The sequence below is a fragment of the Panulirus ornatus genome, chromosome 65 (genome assembly GCF_036320965.1).
Source record: "Panulirus ornatus isolate Po-2019 chromosome 65, ASM3632096v1, whole genome shotgun sequence".
Lineage (NCBI taxonomy): Eukaryota > Metazoa > Arthropoda > Malacostraca > Decapoda > Palinuridae > Panulirus > Panulirus ornatus.
The window spans coordinates 6,564,376-6,592,059 of record NC_092288.1 but is presented as its reverse complement, the minus strand read 5'-3'; the positions used below and the strand labels follow the sequence as shown (position 1 = coordinate 6,592,059).

Sequence of the window (27,684 nt, the reverse complement as noted above, 5' to 3'; positions counted from 1 at the left end):
AATGTGTAACTAAGGTAATAGTAATACCTGTGCATGTGGTTTTGATCCCAGATTCATATCCGGATTCGTAGAGTAACAACACGAACGCCGAAAGTTGAAACATAGAAACTGTGTTGAACACCGTTTAGGCACATTATGTAGCTAATATTTATGCTTCAGACATTCAACGTGATTAGTAAAATTAGTACAAGTGAACTACGATGAAGTGACGATGGCAGTTTTATTTTAAGCTTCAACCATAAAGCCAATTTGATATCTTTGTAAGTGGAATGCATTTTGAAGGCTTGTCCATGATCTACTAATTACTGCTAACGATGGCGGTACAGTTACTCCGGTGTGTAGCTAACGGTGCTGGCCGTGGCTTGAGGGCCATGGCTGGTGCCCGGACCCAGGCCTGGCTCTACCCTGCCTCGCCGGCTTCTACCCCTAACACAGGTAACGTGAGCCATAAGGGTCACGGGTAAAGTGGCTTTGTATGAGTTCAGTTCAGCTCCGCAGGGCTTTTAAGCTTTGGATGTTTGAGTCATTTTGCTCAGTGGTCCAGCTGCAGTGTTTAGAGGATGCCTCGGGGAATTTATTTGAGTGTTGGTGATGGTAATGGGGTTAATGGCAGGGAGAATTTGGGTTAAGGAAAAAAAGTCGGTAATACACTTTTTAAACAATTCTATACAAATGAAAGCTTGCAGTTGCTTTTTTTGTAGATTAGAAACCTATGAAACCCTCATGTAGTAGCTCAAAATGTACATTAGAAATATATCATTTAAGTGGTTTGCTACTGAGGTTGAGTTGTTTGTGAAAGATGATGATGATCAGCAGTTCACAAGGAATAGTGAGAATTGCAAGGTCCTAACCCTGATTTTTTACGAGAATCTCTCGTGTGCAGGACTTTGCCTTAGAAGGGTTTTTAAGTTTTCGAAACTTAGTTTTTCGTCCATATTCTAAACATGGCAATTGAAAATTCACATTTCTGATTTTTATTAAGGTTTCATTTTCTTCTTCAAGTATTTTGGCTATTTGTACTTTATAATGCAAAAGAAACAGCTTTTAGCTTGCAGTAGCAGTAACTAAAGATTATTATACAATGCATTTGTCATTTTTTAGGTTGTGAGCAAAAGCGTAATTATGCAATGCGGATGGAGACAGTAGAATATGGTTTAATTTGGCGTCGTCCAACACATGTGCCATCATGGCAGCCAGAGAAGTCTGGTGACTTGGAACATCACGTGGACCCAGATGAGAAAAAGCCTGTCCTCAGCATACTTCCTGGCAAGAGTATGCTTGACCAGTAAGTATTCTTGTTTTCTGACTAACTTAGGATAGCATGAGAACACAATTTGTCTGGTAAAGGTGAACTTAAGCTCAAAATTAAGATGAGGAGAATGGGTGTGATAGGTGTTTCTTGGTGCAGAAAACTTACAAAAATTATGTTAAGATCCTAAGGTCTATATGAGCTAGCTTCCTTTATATCGATAGAAGCATATTTTTGTTTTTATACATTATTAATTGTCTTGCCTTAGTGAGGCAGCATCAGGAACAGGTAAACAGTGACCTGATTTGTGCACATCCATTTTTTTTTTGCTATCTTGTACAAGGCAACAAAACTAGATCCCAATATCCATAGCCATGCGCCACAGACCATTCCTTGGTTTTCTTTGTTTCACATGTTCTACTTCAGCCCAATAAGACCCATATACTCCCAGCATCATATTGATGCAGTCCATTCCATCCTGTGCACTTCTCTTGCACATTTTAATTGTAAGGTTCAGGAAAAGTTACAGAAAACAAGTGGATAACTTTCTGTGGAGGAGAAACTACCAAAGTGAGAGAAAGCATGGTTTTAAGGAAAGGAGGTTGTTCGTAACTAACCTCTTAGAGTTCTGTGGGAGAGTAAGCTCACTCTTGAATGAAAGGGAAGGCTGGATGGAGTGTTTGTTAATCTGAACTGCCAGAAAGCATTTGACACTATATTTCAGAGTAAGCTGATTAAGAAGCTGGATCACCCATCAGGAATAAGGGAAATACTCTGTCAGTGGATAGAAGTTTACTTCAGTGGGAGGGAACAGAGGATGGATATTTGAAGGGCCTTTTCCAAATGGGTTAAGATGACCATCAGAATATCACAGGGTTTGGTTCTGGAACCATCACTTCTTGATCTGTGCAAATTTCTTGCTGAAGGTTTGGACTGTCTAAATATGTTTGCATGTGATGCAGAGGTCAAAAGGGAAATGAAAAGTGAGGAGGGTTGCATTAGCTTACAATGGGACCTAAACAGAGCCCAAGTTGGTAAAAAACATGTTTGATGAAATTTAACAAGAGCAAATGGAAAGTAATGAGGATGGGTATGGCCTCAGTAAGATATTATCTGTCCTGAAATAAGCTCCAGGATTCGATGTGGGGAAAAGGACCTTGGAGTCAACATTGGCCCTAGCCTGTCCCCAGAGTTCAGTATTAGGAAATAGTTAAGGAGTCAAATTGTTTGCTGGCAAATGCCTGAATAGCCTTCAAGTTTATGGGTTAGGAAATAGTTATTCAATTCTTACATAAAGGCAAAACTAGAGTATGCTTCTTAGGTTTTGTCACTGCACCTAAAGAAGCTCAAAGGTTTGATAGATTAGGTCCAGAGGAGGGCAACAAAGGTGGCTTTAGAATTAAGAAAGCTAAGTTACAGGGAAAGGCAAGAGTCTGTAAATTTACCCACCTTGAATGAAGAAAGAAGAATGGGCAGTGACCTGATCACAACCTTTTAACAATTTAAAGCAGAATGATGTGAACAGTAAAAAGTTCTTCAAGAGATGTAGGGATAGAGCAACCAGAAGACAGAACATGAAATTAGGTTAAGAAACGTTAAAAATGATGCAAAAAATACTTTCACAGTGTAAAAGTTGTGGTTGATAGGAATGGAACAACCGAAGACATGTGAATGTAGACAGCATAATTAGATTTATTAGGCTGTATAATAGTAGAGAATGTTCAAGAGATGATGCCCCACGAACTTAAAACTCCGTTTGTGTATAGTAAGCATAGGTAGTTACCTCATCCCCTTTTCTCCTTAGTGGTCTCTCCATCATCCCCTCCCCCTTTTCCTTCCACTTCTGACACATTATCCTTTGGTTAGTCTGGTTTGCTTTTTTCACTATACAGATTGTATATATTGGAAATTGGCTTTATTAGACATCCAAAGCCTGATTGGACTATCATCAGGAGTAGTACAAGGTCTTTAGACAGGTTTTTATTTCAGTTCCTTGTTTATTCTGGAGCCAAAAATATTTTGAACTAAGTTATTAAGATTTCTGTCGCAGGACTATACATAGGTCAAATGAGTTTCTTGTGGATTCTTCTCACCTCAGTCTCAGATTACATTAGGAAGTGGGTATCACTGTGCATCCTGCCTTCTAAGTGCATATGATTATAGCTGTAAATATTTTTTTGGATTAGTAACCATGACTAGAGACTCCAAGTTAGGTGGACATAATGTTAGCCACAGTACACTGTTTTGTATCATAGATGAAAGGAACAGGTTTACTCTGACCGTTCCTGCTAAATACCATGCTTCTGTTTTGAGGATTGAGAAAAGCATTTTCTTTCAGGGTTGATGATGTGACAAGACAACTCTTGTCTTTGAAATTTGGAAATCACAGGGAATTCATGAAGATTAAGCGCTACGAGACGTTAAGAAAAATTCAACGACATCAGTATGACACAGGGTCAATAGAAGCGATGAGTAAGTATGTTATTTAATTTTCAGTTGCATTCATAGTTACAGTTATATAAGTAAGAGAAATAATTTGAGTATCATGCTTTTTGCATTAAGGGTTAGATTGTAACATTAGTAAAAGAAACTTATTTCTTCAGAGTTGTTGCAACTATGACTCAGTTTCAGATATATGGTGTGCTTTACTGACTTAACAAGAAATTGTCAATATTTTTTTGCTGTAAATATTGCGTTCTTCACTCGATGGAAGAAATTGTCTAATCGTATAGGTGCTATTCTGTATTTGGGAATTACATTGGCATTATGGTTAAGGACCCCATTTCTTTAAAGTAAGTCTTGCGTAAAGTCTACGTGGCCATTGACGATTGTGAAATCAGGCTTTTTGACATGGTAGAATTGTGAGATTAGAATTTTTACATGAGATTAGAATTTTTACATGACTATCATATGGAAGGCATTGAAAGTGTGATGAAAGGCAAATGGTTTTACAGGATATTTGGAACTATGTAAGCTCTAGGTCATTATTTATGAAATCAAAGTGTAATGTGTGTACACTGAATAATAAAGGAGAGAAAGTTGAAGATACTTGAATGAGAGAATTTAAAATAATAGGTGATTTGAATCCAAGTGGAAACTTACTGTGATAGAAGTTATGAATGAAAGTGTGGGAAATAGAGTAGAAGTGTTATAGATTAGCATGGGGTCCCATATGAAAATGACATTAGCATTGGTGAAGGGAAACATGGAACATGTGCTTCAAAGGGTATGAATTCTGCTTGTACTCCTGATCCCTTACTTATTTACTCTATGACTTATGACCATCAGTACATATGACCAGCAAAAACATATATATTAAAAAATATATATATATTTTTTCATACATATTCATCATTTCCTGCATTAGATAGGTAGCATTAAGAAGAGGACTGAGCCTTAGAGGGAATATCCTCAGTTGGCCCCCTTCTCTGTTCCTTCTTTTGGAAAATTAAAAATGGGAGGAGAGGATTTCCTGCCCCCTGCTCCCTCCCATTTTAGTCGCCTTCTACAACACACAGGGAATACGTGGGAAGTATTCTTTCTCCCCTATCCCCAGGGATACCCTATGAATGTCACAGTTAGATAACCCTCAGAAGAATACTTTGAGGGACAGTGACAATTATGTGAATATTCTTTCTGGTAAGTCATATCCATGACTAATATATGGGTTGTAGGGAGATGATATAAGAGCATTTTCTTGACAGGTTGATTGACCATTAAACATAAAGTAATTTTGGAGTAGCTGTTAAGGGTAAGTAAGTGATAAAGGAGAGTGCATTAATGATTAATTTTCTTTTTTACAGTTGCAATGCTTACAGTTAAAATTCGGAATCTGCAACGAATTACTTATATTACCAAGAAAAGGACTTTGGAGAGGGTGCAACTGGAAAAAATAATTGATCGTAGGAAGAAACTGCTGAAGAATCTCAGGCGAGTGGACTACAAACGCTTTGAGTGGCTTATTGAAGAACTAGGCATCTTGTATAGACCACCCCCAAGGTAAGTTTTATGGTTTTTTATACCAGTTTCATAATATCAAGGGAGGCATCGTAGACAAGGAACACCCTTTTATTTGTAGATTGGTATTATATATGTAACCTCAGTACCCCTTTTTGAAGGGCTCCTGCAGCTTAAGGCTATCCTACAGTCACAAACAGGGAACTGCTGGATTCCTTTGGACTGAAGTGATATGTACCTTTGGCAAGATTTTTCTAAAAATAGCAGGGCTAGTGCACAATGCTTACTGCTTACCTTGCTTACTATTCTTCTCCACAGTGATTCCTTGTGAATAGCTTTCTGTTTATATTTCATCAGGGATCGACTTTAACCACGAGCCCAATCTTTTAGTTGCTTCAGTGGTCTTGCCGTATATGTTTCTTATTGCTCCAGGTGTTGCATTAGATAATCTCTTCATTTTCTTTGCTGGGCTCTCATATATTTTTGTATGATGCCTTGTTGATATGTTCATTGAAATTACTCCTGAATTTTTAATACTCTGCCTTTCTTGCTGTGATGCTTTCATTTTTAAACATTATTTTTATGCCCTCTGTTTATTGCACTGCATATATTATCTCTTACCTCTCCCTCCTCTCTTGACTGTAGGCCTTAAACTCTTACTGCCTCTCTGTGTAATTCATATGCTCTAGTACATTAGTTTTGCTGGGAAAGTGTTCTGTATCCTTCCAACTTTTTTTTAACTATCTGTTTCATGCAGCACTGCAGTATTTTAATTTGCTTTTTTATAAACAAACATTTTTTTATCTCCATACAAAAGGTCTAAAAATCATCCCATTCATTACTTGAGTAAAAGTTTTTATTTTGTTAATATACTCCTTTAAATCAAGCTTTTTATATATAGTAATTTGAAGGTCTTTGACATTTTCTTTACAATTTCTCTCCTTGTAGGGCCCTTATCTGTGCACTGATAGTTATTGTTGATTTTTCCATGATTTAATTGCTCAAATTTCTCTTCATTAATTACATTAGATTCTCTTCTGTACATTTTTTGACACTATCCAGTTTTGTGTACTTTCACCTGGTCATTTGTACTTACTCTCATGTTATCTGCAAAATATCTAGCTGTGCTGTCCCTTACATCCTTATGTGTGTTTGAACAACCATTCCATTGGCACTCTTAAAGTATATCATCAGACTTAGTTCCATTTGCCTTTACTTCAAATTTTGTTTTTTAAAAGGTCACAGCTCCACTTCCCTACTTTTCCTGTGACTTTACCTAATATTACTTTTTAATTTCCTTTGTTAAATGCTCATGCAACTGGTAGTGAGAGGACTGAAGAAATAAGAAATACCCTTTGGAAATTTCTGAATCAATTCATAGGCAGTTTTGATGCAAGGGATCTTATCTTGGTGCTGGTGAATCTAACTGCTTATATGGGTAATGTGGTAGTTAAGGGTATATATGCAGTCTCTCCCTTTATTCCGTCATTGGCCTTTTCCAGTCCATGGAAAGGCAAGTTGGATCACATTTTGATGACAAGATAGCTGGAGGTAATGAAAGAAAAAATAGTTTGTGGTTATCAAGTATGAAATCAACTACCTGTGCCCTGCATCCCAGCCAGAACTCATTTTACCTTGGGCAAATTAACATAGAAGACAAGTTGAACATTGTTCACCTGTTCTGGTCGCAGATCCTACTCTTAAGATTCATTAATGTTTCAAATTCATCTTTTGTATTATTTTGGTTATTGAATGTTTTGGTTGATAAAATATTTTATTATAGGTATTACCGGTGGATAGCACGAAGAGCATCAATAAAGAGGCTTGTATATTTGCATGGTAAAGAATTGAGGGCCAAGCGTCTTGCAGAATATCGTGAAATCTTAGAGCAGCAGAAGGAACCCTTCCTAAAAGAGAAGGCAGAGACTTTGCGTTGGATTGTTGAGACTGAAACCAGCCTTGGGGTAAATGTCACTGTCACTGTTCCAGAGGACTCTGCTGCAACAAAAAATCCTGCAGCAGAATCCAAATAGTATAATATTAGGTTAAGTTTATTTATAATTACATAGGACAAGAGTCCTGTTGTTACCCAGAACCTTTCTGAAGCCTCTTGCAGCCTAAGGCTGCACAACTTCAAGTAGCAGGGAAATGTAGACTCCTTTTGAGTGAGATCTTTGATGAGACCGTACTCTTAGTGATTCAGCCTTGCCAAAGGAGACTTTTCACTTGTGGTATGACCTTGTTTACACAGACTCTAGTTACACTTATTAGGCCACACACACTTACACACACACATTTTTTGAGACACCCTGTGTGTATATATATATGTATATTATTTATTTTGCTTTATCGCTGTCTCCTGCGTTAGCAAGGTAGCGCAAGGAAACATACGAAAGAAATGGCCCACCCCACACACATACACATATATACATATAAATGCCCACTCCCACACATATACACTTCAACGTATACATACATATATATACATACACAGACATATATACATATGTACATATTCATACTTGCTGCCTTCATCCATCCCATTGCCACCACACATGAAATAGCATCCCCCCACCCCCTTTCAGTGAGGTACAGATTAGAATTTTGGTTGGTGTGATAACAAAAAGGAAAATATATCTAGTGATATGAAAGACAGTCCTTTTCTTGCTACTATTTAGTAACAGTCATAATAATTGATTGGTTGTAAGAATGTCCTAAAATGAAAAATTTGATTTTAGGATTTTGAGTCGTAGGGTAATATTGAAGTTTGAATTGATTTTAAGTATCTTTAGTTCTTATTTCTGATTTGTAATAAGTAAACAACTAATGAATGTCCCAGAAGAATTGGAAATTCTCTTTTATTTATTTCCAAAAGAAGGAACAAAGGAAGGGGCAGAGTCATCTGCTCTTGACATTACCTTCCTTACATGGGAAATAGCAAACATACATGAAGAAAGAAGAAAAATGAATAACTTGAAGAAAAGCATTAGAAAAGTTTCTTTAAAGAAGTGACATGAAAACAAGCCAGACTTAGTTACTTTGAACACACTCACTGACAACAACATGAATAGCAAATTAAATGGGTAGTATAGCACTTCTCATCATGCACTGCTTAAATCCTTCCCTGAATTACAAAGTTTTCAGTATATCTTTATTTTTTTTATTTTTTATTTTTTGCTATGTCGCTGTCTCCCGCGTTTGCGAGGTAGCGCAAGGAAACAGACGAAAGAAATGGCCCAACCCACCCCCATACACATGCCCTGATTCAATCCACTGACAGCATGTCAACCCCAGTATACCACATCACTCCAATTCACTCTATTCTTTGCCCTCCTTTCACCCTCCTGCATGTTCAGGCCCCGATCACACAAAATCTTTTTCACTCCATCTTTCCACCTCCGATTTGGTCTCCCTCTTCTCCTCGTTCCCTCCACATACGACACATATATCCTCTTGGTCAATCTTTCCTCACTCATTCTCTCCATGTGACCATGTGGTTTGGTCACATATCTTTTTATATATACCTAATTACCTTTCCCATCTTAGGGATATATTGTCATGAAGAAATGAACAGCCTCATTTGCACACATCCATTCTAGCTATCATTTATTGAGTACAATATGTTATTACAGGTACGCCACTGATTTTCTGACATTCTTGGTTCCAAAGCCTTGCTGAATTAACCAGTTTGCCGGACCAATCGTGGTCACGTAATAATGATTCATCAACGCACCTCTAACCCACTAATCTAAAGTATACCATGGACTGCTAGAAATTTAAATTAAACAAATATTGAATGTAAATTAAGTAAATAAATGGATTACATTATACACCTGCTCAGGACTGAGGTACTCATTAGCTACGAGTTTCGCATATTTGTCCACATACTCGGCAGCTACGTGGTTTGCAGACTGCTTTTCTCCGCACACTTTATTAATGGAAATTCCATGACGCTTCTTGAATCTTTGAATCCATCCTTCTATAGTCACGCTCTTGTTGTAATCTAAGTTCTTCATGGAACAACTTAGCCTGGTCCATTATCAAGCTACCTAACAAGTCCATTCCATCACTCCGACGCTGTCGAAACCATTCCATCATCACTCGATCGTGCTCAGTACTCTTACCATCTTTCATAGCTTTTCTAATTGTCATTTGCTTCTTGGAATCGCTGTCTGCATACAGTCTCAATACTTTCACCCTTTGCTTCTTTATATGATAAACGGTTGATGAATCAATACTGTAGATGTCACGCAGCTTACGCACCGAAACATCATGGTCCATTTTTTCTTTTTCTTGGATTGATCTGGACTGGTGTTTACATTTGACACCACAACTGGCACTCTCATATGTCTGAGAAGCCAAAGCTAGGGTTAAATCTAAGCAAAATAAGTTTAGAATCTCACAGAATTGCGATATCACCACCAACAAGTACAGTATAAAGAATGTAAATAAGTGCACCCTACACACAATGCCATCTGTGGCTGCCCAGTAAACTAGTCTGGTGGCCGCGGTAATTTCAAGTTCCCTCACGTAATTTTGTCCATGCTAAAGGAGGTGCTGAACCATCAGTTGCCGGAAAATCGGTGGTGTACCTGTATTACCATTTCATTTTTAGGATTTAAAGGTTTCAAATGATACGATGCTACCCAGTTTAAATGATTATTAATTACTACCCATATAGTGTTTATGGATTGGATGGTGATGGAGGTAAAGTACACTGTATGATACAGAACACTTGAAATGGAAATTCATATTTTTAAACAGAGATCACTTCGTCCAATAAAATGTATTTTACTGGGCTCTGATTTCCATGAGCTGACTTAGATTTAGTCCATCCATTGATGTAGTCACTGCACAGGATAACGTTTAAGGACCTGTGTATGTACCGAGTTACTGTGTTGGCCACGTAGACATAAATTTTTGTTGCTATTAAGCATGGAGAGTGTTGTTCATTGTTACTGAAGATTTATGCTCTGATAATCTTTCCATGTATTGGCAATAAAAGTCTGGAATGGTGTATTCTAGTCAGCTTACTCCGTAATAGATGAATGCATGAGCCATTTGTGTAAGATTACCCTTTCATCTGGTACTTTGACTTCTTGTTTGGACCTACACTGCTTACATTCTCAGACAAGTAATAATCATGTCTCCTTATTTTGTTGTCAGAAACATCAAACAAAATGAGAACAAAATCAAAGCATGCTATTGAATGGGTAGGTACAGTCTACTGAGATTTCTCAACTTTTATTCACCGTATGGAAACACTTTAAACTGTATGAAAAATACAAAACATTTTACAATTTACAATGCAACTATTCAGTGCCTCTGTACACCTGTAGTACCAGTAACTACAACAATTTCACTTCTCATTAACTGCTATTCAGTGAAGTAGAGGAATTCATGATCTTGTGAATCATTACAGAACCTATTAATGAGGTTTTCCCTTTATAACTTGCACATGATTTTGTGGAAAAGCTATTAGTTTTCAAATTCCTGAAATCCCCTCACACTTAGCTTGCGTAAAGATGATGCTGTCATGTTATTTTGAGCATCAACCTTGGTGTGCATTTTGTCTTTATTCTTCTGACGGAAACACGAAGAAAATGTAAGGGACTCTTTATGAAATTTTAATGGCAACACTCCTAACTGACCTCCATACCGATTTTTTACCACCTGTAAATAAACAATATATTGTATCAGTTATTGTTATGAAATCATCAGTTAACACATGACATTCCACTCTCTGTAACACAAACTATGTTGATATTTTTGCACAAGTTAATCGTAAAGATAAGAAAGAAAAAAATCCATACAGAGCATATGTACAGAAAAACTGAAAAAGGAGTATACTTTCCTCTATATTAGTATGGTATGGTTTTGAATGGACCATGTTGAGGTATGTGGGTCTGTCTATGCAATATTTTTCTCCAAGTGCGATTACACACAGATCCATACTTTTGAGCATAGTACACTTTTTCTATCACTTTTCAGGCACAGATTTACACTGCATATGCTAATTCAAGTACACATCCATATTTTTTTGTAATTTTACTTTTATTTCAATTCACATACTTTTACTAAAAATTATCTTACAAAGCAACTGGAGAAATCAAGGAAAGGTCTGTGGGGCATGGTTGTGAATAGGGGGCTCTGGTTTTGATGCATTATACATGAAAGCTTGAGAGTGGATGTGAGCAAATGAAGCCATTTCTTTGTCAGTTCCTGACAAACACTACCTCACTAAAATGGGAAGTGGCTAATATATATAAAAAAATTATCACAATGAGCACTAGTAAAATTACTAAGATATATGCAATAATGCTGTGGTAATTGTTTCTACTCTGAATCTATCTATCTATATCTGTGATTCATTCCCATCTGGAACTCCATAAACTTACAAAATTTTCATTAATAAGACTTTTACTGAAGGATGGAGAGCAGCAGCATTCATTATGTATACCTTTCACAATATATATATATTTATTTTCATACATGATCATCGTTTCTTGCGTTAGCGAGGAAGAGCAAGGAACAGACAAAGGAAGGCTATATTTGCTCTCATCCATTCTCTTGCTGTCATGTGTAGTGCAGTGCATTGAAACCACAGCTTCACAACTAAGCCCCACAGACTTTTCCATGATTTACCCTAAATGCTTCTTAATCCCTGGTTGTCCATTGACAGCACTCTGACCCCTGTATACCATATAGTTCCAACTCAATCTATCTTGTACACACCTTTCACCCTCCAGCATATTCAGGCACCAATCGCTTAAAATGTTTTTCACTCCATCCCTCCATCTCCAATTTGATCTCCCTGTTTTCCTTGTTCCCTCCACTTCTGACACATTCCTTCCATATCCAGACCATTTCAGCACCTTGCTTTAAAAAAAAAATTGCATCAAATATACATGCCTGTAATATTTTTCTGGACTGGTTGATTGTTAATCCATCCTTAACTTGTAAGATGAGGACATTGTCAGCTTCCTGTGTTACCTTTGCACCTCCAAATACACTCCCAATGCTCAGCGGCTGACCATCTGGAACCTGGTCAAGGTGATGAGGTTAAGAAAAACATGAAATTACAATGTGGTAAAGGATATTTTAAACAATGAAACAAACTAATCCTACGTTCAGAACTAATTCAATTAATTTTTGTTTGAAAAGGTTGGTTGTAGTTGGTAGGGACCCAGTGACCAGGAAGGTATATTACTAATACTAACGGCTTGGGTATCAGGAGAGAGAGTGACATCTGTATTGTGATCCTGCTCATCATTGGTTATCAAGTTGTACTCCTCTGACCTAGGTAGCTGTCTTTCTCCCTCACCCAAATGTGGACCACTGACATTTTGTCCATAAACACAATCTTTCCTTGTCACACAAAGCATGTGACAACACTTAACTCACACAAGTCATTCTTCATGACTAAATTTTCCTGCAGTGAGTGCTATGTGCTAGTCAGGAGCAACAGACAGAAGTAGTAGGTAGGAACATTAAATAGGAACTTTATGTAGTAGTTAGTAGAAACATTTAAGCATAGGCATTTGGTAGCAGTAGTAGGTTGAAATATTAGGTAGTGGTAGCTGATAGAATCATCAGGTTGAAGTAGTTTGGTAGAAACATTAGAAAGTGGTGGTTTGGTTGAAACATTAGGTTGGAGCCTCTGGAAAGACTGTGCTACAGTTGCCCTCTGCCAGTTGCCTGTTATGGGTGAGGCAATAAAAGGCTAAGAGGTGGCACAAATGTTCACCAGATAAGGAGACTTTTGCCATGGCAACCCCCTTGAGGGAATTCCCAAAGGGAATGAGCATCAGAGATATAGATAGATAGCAAAAAGGATCATCATAGTAATTATCATCATCACCATATTTCTCTAAATCACTACTTTTCATCAAAATTGCATCTAATTTCTTCCTATGGTATTACATGTTTATGTTTGTGGCTGTCAGATGCATAAGTATCACTCTCACAGCTGCACATGCATTCTCTGATAACAGTCCTTCCACCATAGTGTTTGCTAGGTTCATGACAAGTGAAAATTTCTTAGGTGAACTATTATTGCTGTGACATATGGTACCTATGTACATGGCTCATGGCTGCTCCAAGAGGTTTAGAATAGGTCAGGAAACATCCCAACACATCTCATTGTAGGACTCTGATCCCAAGTGTATGACAGTAATGTAAAAGTGAAAGGGATGAATTATTGCCCACCTTTTTTGGGTGCACAATGAGGGTAACGTGACAATTGTGAAACGTTGCAAAACGTCGAAAGGCTGTTACTGCTTTGTCCTGTTCCCACCATCTATCAACTGCTGCATGTTCATTTGTACCCAACATAAACTGCAGATTATCAATTATCACATGCTTGATTCCCCATACTTTGACAGCCTCAGTCATTGCCTGAAAAAATTGGAATAGGATTCAGAACATGAGCTGTTTTCAGTCATAAATACAGATGAAATTTTTTTTCCACAGTTCAGTTTTATTGAACCTAGCTACTGTTGTCCATGATTAATGAACCAACTGACTGGCTTCTGACTCTTGCTTCTAACCATAATATTCCTTTGAGTTTCCAAGAAGTATTTGAATAAGACATATTGTTATGAAAGCAAATGATGTACATAAATTAAAGTATCCAGGCAGAAAACTGTACATATGACAGAACAGTATAAACCATGGTAATAACCAAGATAAATATGTTGACATGAGGCAAGAAACTAAATTTTTCACTCATAAATTCTGTAGTGCTAATGGAGTAGAGACCAGGAGTTTACTGTGCTTTTGTAATAATCATTCATGAACTGTCATCAGAAAGGCAGATAGCAGTTAGAGCACATACAGATGTATACAGAAAACCTTATTTCAGCCTATTCATGAGAATGGTTGATATTCACATGACAGATCCAAATCACACTTTGACATGTAATTGAATGATTGCAATAGTGAAGGAAAGCAGTTTTGTCATTTCCTCAATACATGAGCACATAATATGCTTACTTTACATTCTGCACCTGGCAGGGGAAAATCTGAAATGTACAAAAATGTCAAAGTCTTGCATGGATGCTGTCCTTTACCACCTTTCATCCAGCAACCTATTAAGTTACATTCCCAGGCATACTATTAACAGATATCTGGGAAAATTTTCAACCTCACTTTGGAGCCTGTTTTACATATTGCTCTCAGTTCTCATTTTTTTCTCATTCATTCTCTGAATTATATTCAAATAGCTGCATCTCAATACTAATATCTATAAAGCAATATATTTCATCAATTTTTTCTTGAGGAAATATATCAATATGGTTACCTTTAACACAGAGGTTGCACTCTGCTGTCCATGGTAGGTGAGGAAGTGAAGAGGCAAAGTGGAGAACTCTGAAGCCAAAGTGTTGAATGAAGTGGAGTCCTGTGGAAGGGGTGCTCCGCTAAACTGCTGTAGCATCATCTCACATAAACGTACAATACTCACTTCAAAGCTACCCCACAATGTATTTACCTGTTAAATATATATCTGATAAGTACAGCATCACTTGCTTTTACTTAAGAAAGTAGAATTTGCTTAATAGAATTAGAAATTAATCCAATCTCTACAAAATTATGTTTTTTATTATTTTTAACTGTTGAGTTGATTAAATTATTAAACTCCTTTTACATCCTTTTCAGTCCTATTACACCTATATTCTTGTGGACTGAACATCTCAAATCATTTCTTCCCTAACAGTAAAATCACTTCCTGATTTCACATTTTCATCTGGTAGGTATATAAAAATATTCTTTTTCTTTTTGGACAATCTGAAACCAAAGTTTCACTTAATACATATCACCAAAATTCTCTTTTTAGTGCTTAGGCTTCACACCAATACCACTTGAAAATAGGGTAGTACAACCACTTATATACAATGACAGTATTAAGAAATTTCTGTTCTGGATGTTTGGCAAAATATGACTCATGAGCATGACTAAAATTGTCACATTTAAAATGCATTTATGGCTAGATATGTACACAGAAATGCTAATGATTTTTTTTGAGGGGCATTAAATCATAAGAGGACTGTCATTGGATAAAAGATGGCAAAATTTACTGAAAATGGGGGGGGAGTACAATTTTTGAAAGTGTAAAGTGAGTGATGTGCTTTTCAAATTTATTTTTTCACTCAAACCTATTCCCATATAGATGCAATCTCATGTAGCCCTTCCAAACCTCAATACTTACCCTTTCTGTGCATGACAGTCAAAAAGGCATTCTTCACAAATGAACTGAGACTCAAATTTTGAAATACGGGAAAAATGTTTTGAAAAAATATTTTGAGTTGCTCAAACACAGCTGTTTGAAACCAGCACATCATTGGCATTTATACCTTGGGACTTAAATCTCTATTTACACTTCACTCAACTGCCATGGAGACTGAGTCTTCTTCAAATATCATATTCAAAATAATTTTACAGTCTACTGATAAGTCTGCATATGATTATTTTTTATTGGCTGTAATCATCTCAAAAATCCCCTCAAAACCACATCTATTTAAAATGCAAAGCAGCACAGAAGATCCAAGTGGAAGTATGCAATGTCTACATAACTGAGAATTCTTTAGAATTTTTCCGTAGATAAAGTGGTACTTATCACACTACATCAGTATATAAGAGCAGTGGAAAACCTACTTAACAGTATTGCTGGATGTCTAATATATATATCTCAAATATGCTGCACATGGAATTTCCCTTGAAACACTGAAACATGAATGCCACTGACCCCCTGGCTGCAGAGATCAAGGGAATATTCTGCCATAAATGTAGTCTTGCCTGATCCTGTGGGACCAGTCAGAACAGTCATTTCTCCCAGTCGGTGTCCCAATAAGAGTTCATTAAGCTCAGTAAACCTCTTCCATTTCACCCCACATGTCTGTAAACAACAAGTAAATACTTTAATTGTAAGTATAGGGTTACCAGTTGAATTTTACAACAAATTTTTGAAATCAATGAAATACACATTTCACAGTATTCATTCTCACTGTCAAATGTGCTGTTTACAATTCTTAATCCTTATATGGTTGGCATCATTCAAAAATTCCATCAAGTTGAGAAAAGAATGTAATAGAAAATACACAGTTGTAGTGTTACTGTGTTAGCCAGGTCCAGTGGTGAGTACCTAGCGTGGGTGTGAAATATATGTTTGAGAGCTCTTAACACAACAGGTATAAATGGGAATGACATTTCTTTACTGCTACTGAGCATTGTTTCCAACTGTACTCTAATTTCATACACAGGTATAAAATTAGTGCTAAGAATATGAAAATATATCAAAATATTATACATTTCAAGCTGACATTTGGGGAAAGGAAGATTGGCTGGCAAGTGTTAGGAGGATAGTGTAGGATTTGTTACTCTATACTGAACACTCTAATTTCATACACACTCTTATTTTGCACTAATTTCATACACACTCTTATTTCACACAAAGGTACAATATTGGATGTGAATAAGATGGATGTAAGTAGAAACATCATATCTTACATTACAATTAAGTACGAGTACATCAAGTGGCTGGCACATATAAAGATGTTAAAGAATTTTTTCTTTGGAGGTACTCTAACTCTTTACTATGCATCAATTACCTAAGTCTTCCATTACCTCAAAATAACCCAAGAGAAAAATTAGGCACAACTGTTACACAATTTCTTCCATAAGTGTGAGTTCAGTTGGTAATGCAGACCTCCCTCCCTCGTACATAATCCTACTAAATTCACCATGTAAAGTTGCTTGCTTCCTCACATATTTTCCATGGGGTCACTGTGTACACACACACCCTATTGGTAGGTGAATAGCCATGCACTTATAATGGTAGTTGTAAGGCTATCAAGGATCAAATATATTCCTGTACCTTCTTGGTGATGGAGAAGACCTCTAACAGTATAATGAGTTTGCTGGATATTCCGAGAGATAGGGGAAAAGACAGAACATCATTGATGTCAGCAGTTTTTAACCAACAAAACATGTTGATTTCAGCCAATGTTTCAGGGTTAAATGTAGAAAACTGGTAAGTGCAGAATGTTTCACAGGCTATTCAGTCACTGAACCTATCCATACATGTAAGTGATGACTAAAACAGCAATATTTGAAAATGTGCCGATTAATAATTTTGCATTATAACTTTTATCTGAGAGGTAGCTATATCCTGCATTTTTTTTTTTTTCTTTAATACTTTGTCGCTGTCTCCCGCGTTTGCGAGGTAGCGCAAGGAAACAGACGAAAGAAATGGCCCAACCCCCCCCATACACATGTATATACATACGTCCACACACGCAAATATACATACCTACACAGCTTTCCATGGTTTACCCCAGACGCTTCACATGCCTTGATTCAATCCACTGACAGCACGTCAGCCCCGGTATACCACATCGCTCCAATTCACTCTATTCCTTGCCCTCCTTTCACCCTCCTGCATGTTCAGGCCCCGATCACACAAAATCTTTTTCACTCCATCTTTCCACCTCCAATTTGGTCTCCCTCTTCTCCTCGTTCCCTCCACCTCCGACACATATATCCTCTTGGTCAATCTTTCCTCACTCATCCTCTCCATGTGCCCAAACCACTTCAAAACACCCTCTTCTGCTCTCTCAACCACGCTCTTTTTATTTCCACACATCTCTCTTACCCTTACGTTACTCACTCGATCAAACCACCTCACACCACACATTGTCCTCAAACATCTCATTTCCAGCACATCCATCCTCCTGCGCACAACTCTATCCATAGCCCACGCCTCGCAACCATACAACATTGTTGGAACCACTATTCCTTCAAACATACCCATTTTTGCTTTCCGAGATAATGTTCTCGACTTCCACACATTCTTCAAGGCCCCCAGAATTTTCGCCCCCTCCCCCACCCTATGATCCACTTCTGCTTCCATGGTTCCATCCGCTGCCAGATCCACTCCCAGGTATCTAAAACACTTCACTTCCTCCAGTTTTTCTCCATTCAAACTCACCTCCCAATTGACTTGACCCTCAACCCTACTGTACCTAATAACCTTGCTCTTATTCACATTTACTCTCAACTTTCTTCTTCCACACACTTTACCAATTAGCAATTAGAATGCATATGTGCTTATGATGTATGCAAGAGGAGGAATGTTCAAAGTGAGTGTCAGGTATGTTTAAGATCTAAAAACTCCATCTAATCGGTGGGTTAGAGTAAGCATTTCCCACCAAAATGAAGTCAAAGGCCTGCTCATTATTAATGGAGATTGATCCATCCAGCAGCTAACAATATGCTGATCACATGAATCAACCTAAAAATGGACAAAGTGGCAAAAGAAGGATTTTGGAAAGGACAGAGGGTGAGGCAGACCAGGGTAGGGAACACTGAAAAGCTGCTTATGGGAAACTGATTTGAAGAGAAAAAGGTTTTCAAACTTCTAAACATACATTTTTCTCCTTCTGAGAATGAAAGCATGCCTACAAGAATGGCTTATTGGGGGAAAAAAGGGCAACATCCGTATGTAGCAACATATATCTTCTGTACGTGATCCATACGCACACCAGAAACTAGCTCTCTTAGGTATTAAACAAATGCCAAAGTCCTCTTCCATTAATTTCCCCCAACATCTAGTGCTGAGCAGCCTTAGATGCTCCAGTCCTTGGCTTATAAGCCTAAATTCTATAATCCAATCAAATCCTAACATCAGGTCTCCAAGAAAGGCTTGGGTAAAGGTCACCCTCGTACCATCATGGGTTATAATTTAAATACTAGGTTGAGCCTGTATGGCAAGTTCTTAAAGAAGAGATGTTCATCACTGTAACAAATCCTTGAATGGACAAATAAATGTTTCTCTTCAAAAATGAATAAAGAAAGAATTAAAAAGATTTGACTAGGCAAAAAGTGAGCACCAGTTGCAAGGGATCTTTTCAAACTGAATTCCATCACAAGTATAATATTGAATGTCTGCCGTAATATATCTACATGTATGTAATAGAGTAATGTAATCCACATCAATTCCTTTTTATGAATGATAGTGTATTGTGCTGAATGTAAAATTAAGTATTTAACTTAAGTTCTTCTGAGCTGTCAACAGTAAAACTAAATTCTGAAAATCTAATAAATTATATCTACCATGTGAAGATGAGGCTTTGGGCAAATATAATCTGGAGCTTACAGAATAAGATCTTGCCAAATGTGCTGCCATTAACTATGCTCCAACAACGTTGTGGCTTCTTTATGCATTCTGAGAAGCATTCACTACTGATTTTTAATTATTGTGTAGGCAGAAGCAAGCATACTGTTCTTTGAATTTGTTATATAGAGTAATATATAAAATGAACCTTGAAGATATTTCAAGCAAGTTTTTTCTGTTTTGCTCTTAAAAATAAAACTAATCAGCATTTCTAAAACTGTCCTCACAATGCAATGCATACTAAACATACTTCTTTTAATACTACAACTAAACTCGAAGCATGATTACCTCTTCTTTATGTATGAGTCGGTGATAAATCTTATCCTTGAGTTGATGGAAGGTGGTTATTGTCTCTGACACCACAGAAACAGCATTCTTTAGTGAGTCCTTAATTTCAACCAGTGATTTTCTATGCACAGGGCAATCACTGTCTTCTGACCTGAGAAGATGAATCAAAACAATATAAAATGTCCAAGCATTTTGGAACCATTTGTGTGTGTGTGTGTGTAATCATCTATAAGTACTCTAAAAAGTTGGGAGTTATACACTCATTGGGACTCTTCTCTTGAATATTCTCTACTATTATACAACTTGCATTGTATGTTGTCTGCATTAGCAATGTCCTCGGTAATTTCATTCCTTTCGTCCATCACTTTTATCCAATAGCAGTACTTTAATGCATCTATTTTTAGCAATTTTCTTCCTTAATTTCATGCAATGTCCTTTGGTTGCCCTATCCTTACCTCTTTTGAAGAACTATTCACTGTCTATATCATCATTATGGTTTAGAAACTCTAAGGTTGTGATTAAGTCATGCCTACACTCTTTTCTCTTTCAAAAAGGGCAAATTTAGGACATAGTATAAGCCCCGTAGCTAAACTTTCTTAATTCTGGTTCCCTTTTTTTTTTTTGCCCTACCATGGACCTTCTCTATTCATTGTGTGATGACCAATCTTGAGAGGCATACCCTACTTTAGGTCTTATGTAGTATATCGAGAGCTTGCTAAACATTTCTATATCCACATACTGAGAGCTATTCTAAGATTTGCCTGCAGACAATAGGTCTCCCTGACTATTCTCCAAATGTGGGATTTGTGCAACAAGTCAGGAATGGCACCAACTCTTGAAGTCTTTGTAACATGAAAAATCCTGAAGCTTATTCCCTTCTACATAATAATCATATTGGGGTGAAAGTTGAAGTCTTTGTTACATGAAAAATCCTGAAGCTTATTCCCTTCTACAAAATAATCATGTTGAGGTCTTTCACTTTGTCCCATCCTTAACATCTACCTGGGGTGGATTCTGTCAAACATGTTTCAATCCAGCTTTGCAGTTCCTGACAGTCTCCTTATAAGGTGATGAATTCCTCCATACTTTTCACATCTCTCATGACCTTTGCATCATATACAAACATATTTAGGTAGTAGTCCATATCTTCAGTCAAGTCATTTGCATATGGAGTGTGGACTTGCATTATATATATTTATTCTAATGAATAGATGTATTTTTCCAGCCATGACAAAAGAGAATGCAAGTGATATTTATGGATGACAGGCAGAATCAAATGTTAGCTGTGAATTCACATAAGGGCGGAAACTATCTAATAGTCAACTGAGAGCATGAGCAATAAACTGTCCATTGTCAAATGAAGATTATAGTAATTTAACAGTTAAATCGCCACCAACATCATGCAGTTTATTTTATGATACTAGCCAACATCATATGATATTTCTTGTAGGACAGTGGCCATCATCATGTGATGCTTATAAGACTGACCCACATCGTGTCATGTTATGACCTTTTTCATAGCATGTGGAATTAATATGCTGAGTAGGAGTTATAGAATAATACCTTTACTGTTATTTCAATTCTCTAGTATTCTGAACAGAAGCAGAGGCAGCTAAAGTCTGGTAAGTCAGTTTAAGTCACAGTAAAAAATCTGGCAAATCAAGAAAGTAAACAGCACTCTAGGCAATAAGAACAAAGTAACTCATTTTATCAGTTTAATTCCCAATTTATAATGATAATTCACACACTGTTTACTTACTGGATAACGAAGCAGGTTACTCCTGCCTGAATTAGGGACATGGTAAATGGCCGGGGTGGAGCCTCCCCTCTAAACCACAGCATTACTTCATTCTTCCCACAGTTGAGTAAGTAGTCCTGAAGTGCCTCAGCATCTACAGATAAGAGATATATATTGTTAGATAAAATATTTTACTGCTAAATAAAGTGGGATCTCATGCAGATCCTATTTCCTGTGGGTAAATGGATGGTAACCAAATGAGACCCAAACAGTAAATTAAATATGCAGTGCCAAATGCACTGCAACTAATCTATCATTAGGGTTTAAGCACTTACTGGAAGGTCAAAATTTGGACCTTTTCCAGACTTTATCAAGCAAAAAGATATAATTTTAGGACTCGGTTTTGCTGAAGGGATAAATTACGTACAGAATACTTGCATTAATAATTCTAAATTACTGTGAATCGGGTTGTAGTTTTGGTGCACAGCACATGAGAAGTCGAGAATGGAGGTGTATAAATGATGCTACTTCTTTGTGTGATCTAGTATATATGCATAGCCATGAGGAAAATGGAACATAATAAGTTCCCACATGCACTTACATGTAATGATCACATCGTCAGGGGAAATACAAGAATAAGATAGAAGACATAGAACTGTCAGTTGATGTACAAAGAAGAGACGTAGCTAAGATACCAATCAGTAAACAAGTGTTACCAGTATATTTTCCATTCATGAGCTGAAAGAATTTTATGTGCACCAGTACCACAGGAAAGTGCAAATGTGAACCATCACTCTTTTTCCAGGTTCCGAGCTTGAAGAGCGAAGTCAAATTTTGTCCATCGAATAAGGAGCAAAATTCAAATATGTTAAATTTTCTTTTTCCATCACAATGCAACTTAGCCTTCCAAAAAGTTTCTTTGGCTGAATCTTCCAAGACCAAAAAAAGTCTCTGTTACTCAGGATCTGTGCAGTTTATTAGTGGATAAATGCACAGCACTTAATGTCAGACATAAACAGAATGCAATAAAATCAGGTTGTTTGAAATAATAGTAAATAATAATTTCTTTTCAGCTGTATTTCAAAGGTAAGGATGATTTGTACAGTAGGAGTGTTTCATAAATCTATGCACCACAAAAGTACGTATATAAAAGACAATATGGCTGGTATCTTCATCATGTCACAAATGGGAACAATGAAACTTTGAAGAAAAGGGAGCACATGTCACATGGCAGTAGGACATACTTTTTAAGATGGCACAAATGTGACTGTGACAAAAATAGATTTGACATAAAAAGGAAACTATATTACTCACTAGCAGAAGGAAGAGACACTGCAGGGAAGTTGTGCTCTGCTAGGGCAAGAACATCACAACAAGTAGGCACCACTATCACTTTTTGCTGTTTTCTGCTACTGCTTGCCAGTCCAAACGCGTGCACCTCACCAACCACATATCTACGAACAATCTAATAAAACATACATCATTAATGCAGGCTTCATTACTGATATCATACGGTGGTTGCATTTGTAAAATATTCGTGGCAGCTGGAAGTAGTGGTGTTTGCAGATGGCAAGATACAAAAAGACTTGACAGAGGAAGATGTACCATGTAACTCATGTTGGCTGCAATGCAGCACAATGACAGGATATGAAATAAGAATGAGCAGATATCCTGTTCTGAACATAACAAAATCTTGTGCATCTAGTTCCAAGACCACAGGTTATGTGTCATATTAGGTTGCAATAAACTTTCTTATAATGGGCATAACTCAGGCAAAACTCAAACCAATGTTATTGGTATTAAGCTAATTAATACTTTGAATGCTGTTAATCAACTAAAAAGTTAACAGTACAATCTAATGTGCCTTGCCTAACCTAAAAGGATCGATTGAAACACATCTTCATTAAATCTGCATGTGACTTTCAATAACAAACAAATGGATGATGGGCAAACTGACTGACGGACAAGTGACAACAGTAGACAAACTAATCCTTAAGTATCTGCAAATGGAAAAGAAGACTAGAAGTGTGTTCCCGGGAACATGTGTGTGACTTGCACTGCAGCATAGTTATTAGGAGTGAAATCAGAATGAGTGAAAATACTGTTTGGAAAATATCAAAAACATCTGAACAGTATTAAGATGGCCAAAGGTGGAATTTCCTTTATGGACCAAGTTAAGTTCTACATTAAACCTTTTTATAAGGAGCATATATTCATGTAAAATATAAAACAGGGTTATGGGTCTTATACAATTATTAATATGTTAGGAAACAAATGCATAAATTATATATCTTGATGCAGTTGACCTGCCCCATAAGCGAAGGTCAGGTCAAATGTATCTTCATTAAACTAAGGTGAAACTCATGAAAACATACACACTGACATAATAGACTGATGAAAAGGCAATGACAACAAACAAACCCAACAATGCCATGTAAAAAAAAAAAAAAAATCACAAGATGACTTTCATTGCTAATTATTGCAGAAGACATATAACATGATTCCATTAATGCTTCAAGGTTCAGTTCATCTATACTTTCTACAGTCACTTCATTTCTCTACTTTGTATACCAGCATATCTTTACTTTCACTGAACTTCCAAATTAGTTTCATTGCCAGCTTTTCATACAACTGAAAAATAACACTTCAGAAATATACTCAACAAATGTCACCAGTTTTTATATCTGGCACCAGAATCAACTATATATAAAGGTTAATAAATAATTGAACTGTACAATTATACTATTGAAAATATCATTTAAAAAGCAAAGGCATCCATATATGCTTTTCTACCTGGGGAATCTGGTGAAGTAAGGAAATGCTCTCAAAACCCACAACTTCTCCATGAACAGTAGTGATGGGGACAACTATCCGCGCTTCATCACTCGTTAATCTTGCACCAAATTTCTCCAATGTACTTTTGCTCACTCTCTGTAAAGAGGAAAAAAAAGTGAAATAATAATTAACTCCATTACTTTAGAAAATGTCGAACCATCATAAGTCAGGGGGGGCATTTGTTTACCTTGAATGAAATATTTTTACCTTGATTCAAAATTTTAGCTTGCTGATTCTCACCTGAAGTGGAGACTCTTGTAAGGCAAGTTCCCCAACCTCTGATATGGGCAATGTGGTTGCTAAGTAAGCACTGAGTTGGTCTTTGGTGAGGTAATCCTCATGAGCATTCAGAAGAAGCATCAGTTTTTCCCACGTACCATCTTGGCTGCACCATGGACAAACAAAATAACCTAAAAGTAACAGTTGGAATTTTATATGAACATAAATTTTTACATGATCAAAGTCCATTTTTATTATTCTAATAATTGAATCATTTCACTTGTCAGAATCAACTGGAGTATAAGTTCCCAGAATAACATTAGAAAACATACACACACAAGGTGGCAAAGATAGTGCAGTAGCTGCATTAAGAAAACTACGTTACAGGAAAAGGTAAGACCTCTTAAATTTGTCCATCAAGTATGAGGAAGAGTGAGAGGTGACCTGATCACAAACTTTAAGTTTTTAAACTAACATGATGATGAAGAGTGTGAACAGTCCTTCCAAATATGCATGGGTAGAACAAACAGTGGGTATAATATGAAACAAATGTGAGAAACTTGTTAAAAAATGACATAGAGAATTATAGTACTAGAATAATGGTTTCCGAAACACTGAAAAGTATGCTCCACATTATTTTTATAGTTTTTCACATCACATATCTTCCTTCTCTACTGTTCATTCTACTAGTTCCAACTGTAATATATGTCATCCATCTCTAATCTTTATTTTTTTGGCTATCTACAACAGGTAAAAGGAGCTGAGACATGTACGCAATCATCCAAGATTCTATTACAGCCTACAATCAGTCTTTTTCCTTATTCCTGCTGATCATGCCTTTCAAACACCTACACTCTTCAAATACTAATTCGGTCCAATCAAACCAATAATACTTTCTCTCCTCATCACATAACTTACTATGACAAGTTATTACCATACCACTATTAAAGATTCTAATTCTTTACTAAAACACAATAGCAACAATAGATATATGTTGTTACTAACCTGAATTTTTATCAACAAAAATTCCCTGTACACGTGAATCACATTCCTTTGTGGAACAAGTTGGACAATGGATGACAAAGCTGGTATCTGTCTCTTCATATGATATAAGACGAGAGGTTAAGAAATCCACAATATCATCTTCCAAGTCATTATGCACATCATCCTCCAGCTCTTCATCCAGCAAATCATTTTCTGCACTGCTTACTTCACTTACATTGCCATATAAATATTCTGGAATATCTTTCCTGAAGACACTTGTGTGAAAATTTCTGATATTTGATATTTGCCAAGAAACTATGTTTTTCCTACAATCTTTCCTTTTGGGGGTAAATAGGCATTCAGTCTGTTTCAGCAAAGCACTGGTAATAAAAAAATGCACATGTATTCTCTCAAAAGCTGAGGCAGAATTAAATATACTTGGCAATAAATTGGAAGACAGAGGGCCTACTGAAGATGAACTGGACACATGGTAACCAGACTGGCAAGCAACTATCTTTCTTGCAGCATATACATTCTTGTAGCCGTTGTAAAGGCAGAAAGTACTTGGCCTAAACTGGAGATGCCGCAGCAGTTGTGTTACTATGTCCAACTTTTTGTGGACAACAGTGTGTCTTGGCATGCCACATGTTTTTGTCAGAGCCTTCGGCACCAACATCTAGATTTAGTTTCAAACCCTATAATACAAAAAAATGGCGTTAGCGTATTATATTTTACACATGAAAAATACGATTAGATAAGTAAAAGCTATGTTTACTTAGTAAAGTATTGTCTTGCATTAAAATAAATGTAAAAAATGCTTCATGTTTCCATGATTTAGAAAAGCAAAATACACATGTTGAAAATATGACTAAAGTTACATCGTACTATTACTATTTTCATCTTTTCTAACAAAGTGATTTTCCTATCTTGGAAATGATGCATCAGATACATAAGAACTATCACCTCATTTGAACTAATCCAATCCATTGCAGCTATGTATACTGTACCAAACCAGTGTCTACCATCCACAGTCACGCCCTACAAACTGTTCACTCATCCCTATTATATATATTATATACCCGAATCACTTTAGTGCACCCTGGTCCACCCTCTTAGTTCAGTTAATTTACCACATCTCAATCCATCAATGTTATTTCTTGCATGATCAACCAGCATCAAGCAACATGGCCACAAATAACCCTCGTTTTCAGTATATCCATCCTCTTACTACCTTCCTTTGCATTTGAGTTGATACTTCACATGTTTTGCTGTTGTTCTTTAATTCTTATATCACGTGCATTCATTTCATAAGAATAGGAGTTTTCTACTTGAAAAACTCCCAATTTCTAGAAGTATGAGGAAATTTGTGCTTGATTAAGAGGTTAACCCCTCATTTTCCGATATCCATAATCCAGACCACTATTGCCTTAACATATATGGTAAAAAAAAAAAAATTTTTTACTATATTAATCACATTCCACAACTAGCACTGTCTTCCCTAAGCACAACACTGGCAATGAAGACCAAAATCTCGATGCTGGCTGAAGTGGTTGTTGGTAACATTAAAATTTATCACGTTTTGTCTATACGAAACCTGTATCAACAATCCATCTTTAGCTCTTCCTCTTTATCTTCATTCTTTACTTATCTAATTATTTTTCTTTACTATTAATATATCGGTATTTTTTCCTCCCGTGCCTCCATCATGTCTTGATCCACCTGATCCACATAGGGCTATCCACCCTGTCATCATCACCTACTTCTCTTGTCATTAAACCTCTCTATAGTCCATTAATATATCCTCTTTTCACTTCCGTACACGATATTAAATGATTCCCAAACAGCTGAGATGGTCATGCAAACCATGCACAACAGGACCCAGCCAGTAACATTAACAGTAAAAGGTAACATATCCTGCAACCGCCATAACCAACATGATGATTACCTGGACCACAAGCTTGGCATGTAGTACACACAAGTCTCCAATTCATCAAGGTAAAAACATGACAATATTTCTCTTCACATTCATCACAACCATCATACACCTAGCAGACGCTTGACCATACTCTACGAACGACGGTTGGATGTGTGAATCCGGATTGCGGATGCGAACCATTTTTTCGTTATTTATAAAAAGTTATTCCAGTGGGAATCAATTTACGCAGTGGGAGTTAGTTACAGATTCTGCTTTATCTGAAACTGAGAAGATAGTCACTGGGTACTTCTCTATATTAGAAAGTGAGA

At 36.8% G+C, this 27,684-nt stretch overlaps 2 protein-coding genes across 2 annotated transcripts; one reads left to right on the top strand and one right to left on the bottom strand.

Annotated features, from left to right (window-relative positions):
* On the top strand, positions 1–8,057 carry LOC139746602 (small ribosomal subunit protein uS15m-like). The gene is made up of 5 exons (XM_071658010.1): positions 1–435; positions 1,102–1,285; positions 3,588–3,721; positions 5,053–5,248; positions 6,990–8,057. The coding sequence occupies exons 1-5, from the start codon at positions 315–317 to the stop codon at positions 7,237–7,239; spliced, it is 885 nt and encodes a 294-aa protein (XP_071514111.1). The 5' UTR covers positions 1–314; the 3' UTR covers positions 7,240–8,057.
* A 2,377-nt stretch (positions 8,058–10,434) lies between these two features.
* mtDNA-helicase (mitochondrial DNA helicase) lies at positions 10,435–27,518 on the bottom strand. Its single transcript, XM_071658009.1, has 12 exons — positions 27,386–27,518; positions 25,462–26,135; positions 24,478–24,647; positions 24,196–24,333; positions 22,717–22,867; positions 21,424–21,556; positions 19,665–19,815; positions 15,951–16,100; positions 14,508–14,696; positions 13,415–13,603; positions 12,119–12,250; positions 10,435–10,879 (listed from the first exon to the last, which is right to left on the bottom strand). The coding sequence occupies exons 2-12, from the start codon at positions 26,114–26,116 to the stop codon at positions 10,685–10,687; spliced, it is 2,253 nt and encodes a 750-aa protein (XP_071514110.1). The 5' UTR covers positions 26,117–26,135; positions 27,386–27,518; the 3' UTR covers positions 10,435–10,684.
* Between the last annotated feature and the right edge of the window lie 166 nt (positions 27,519–27,684).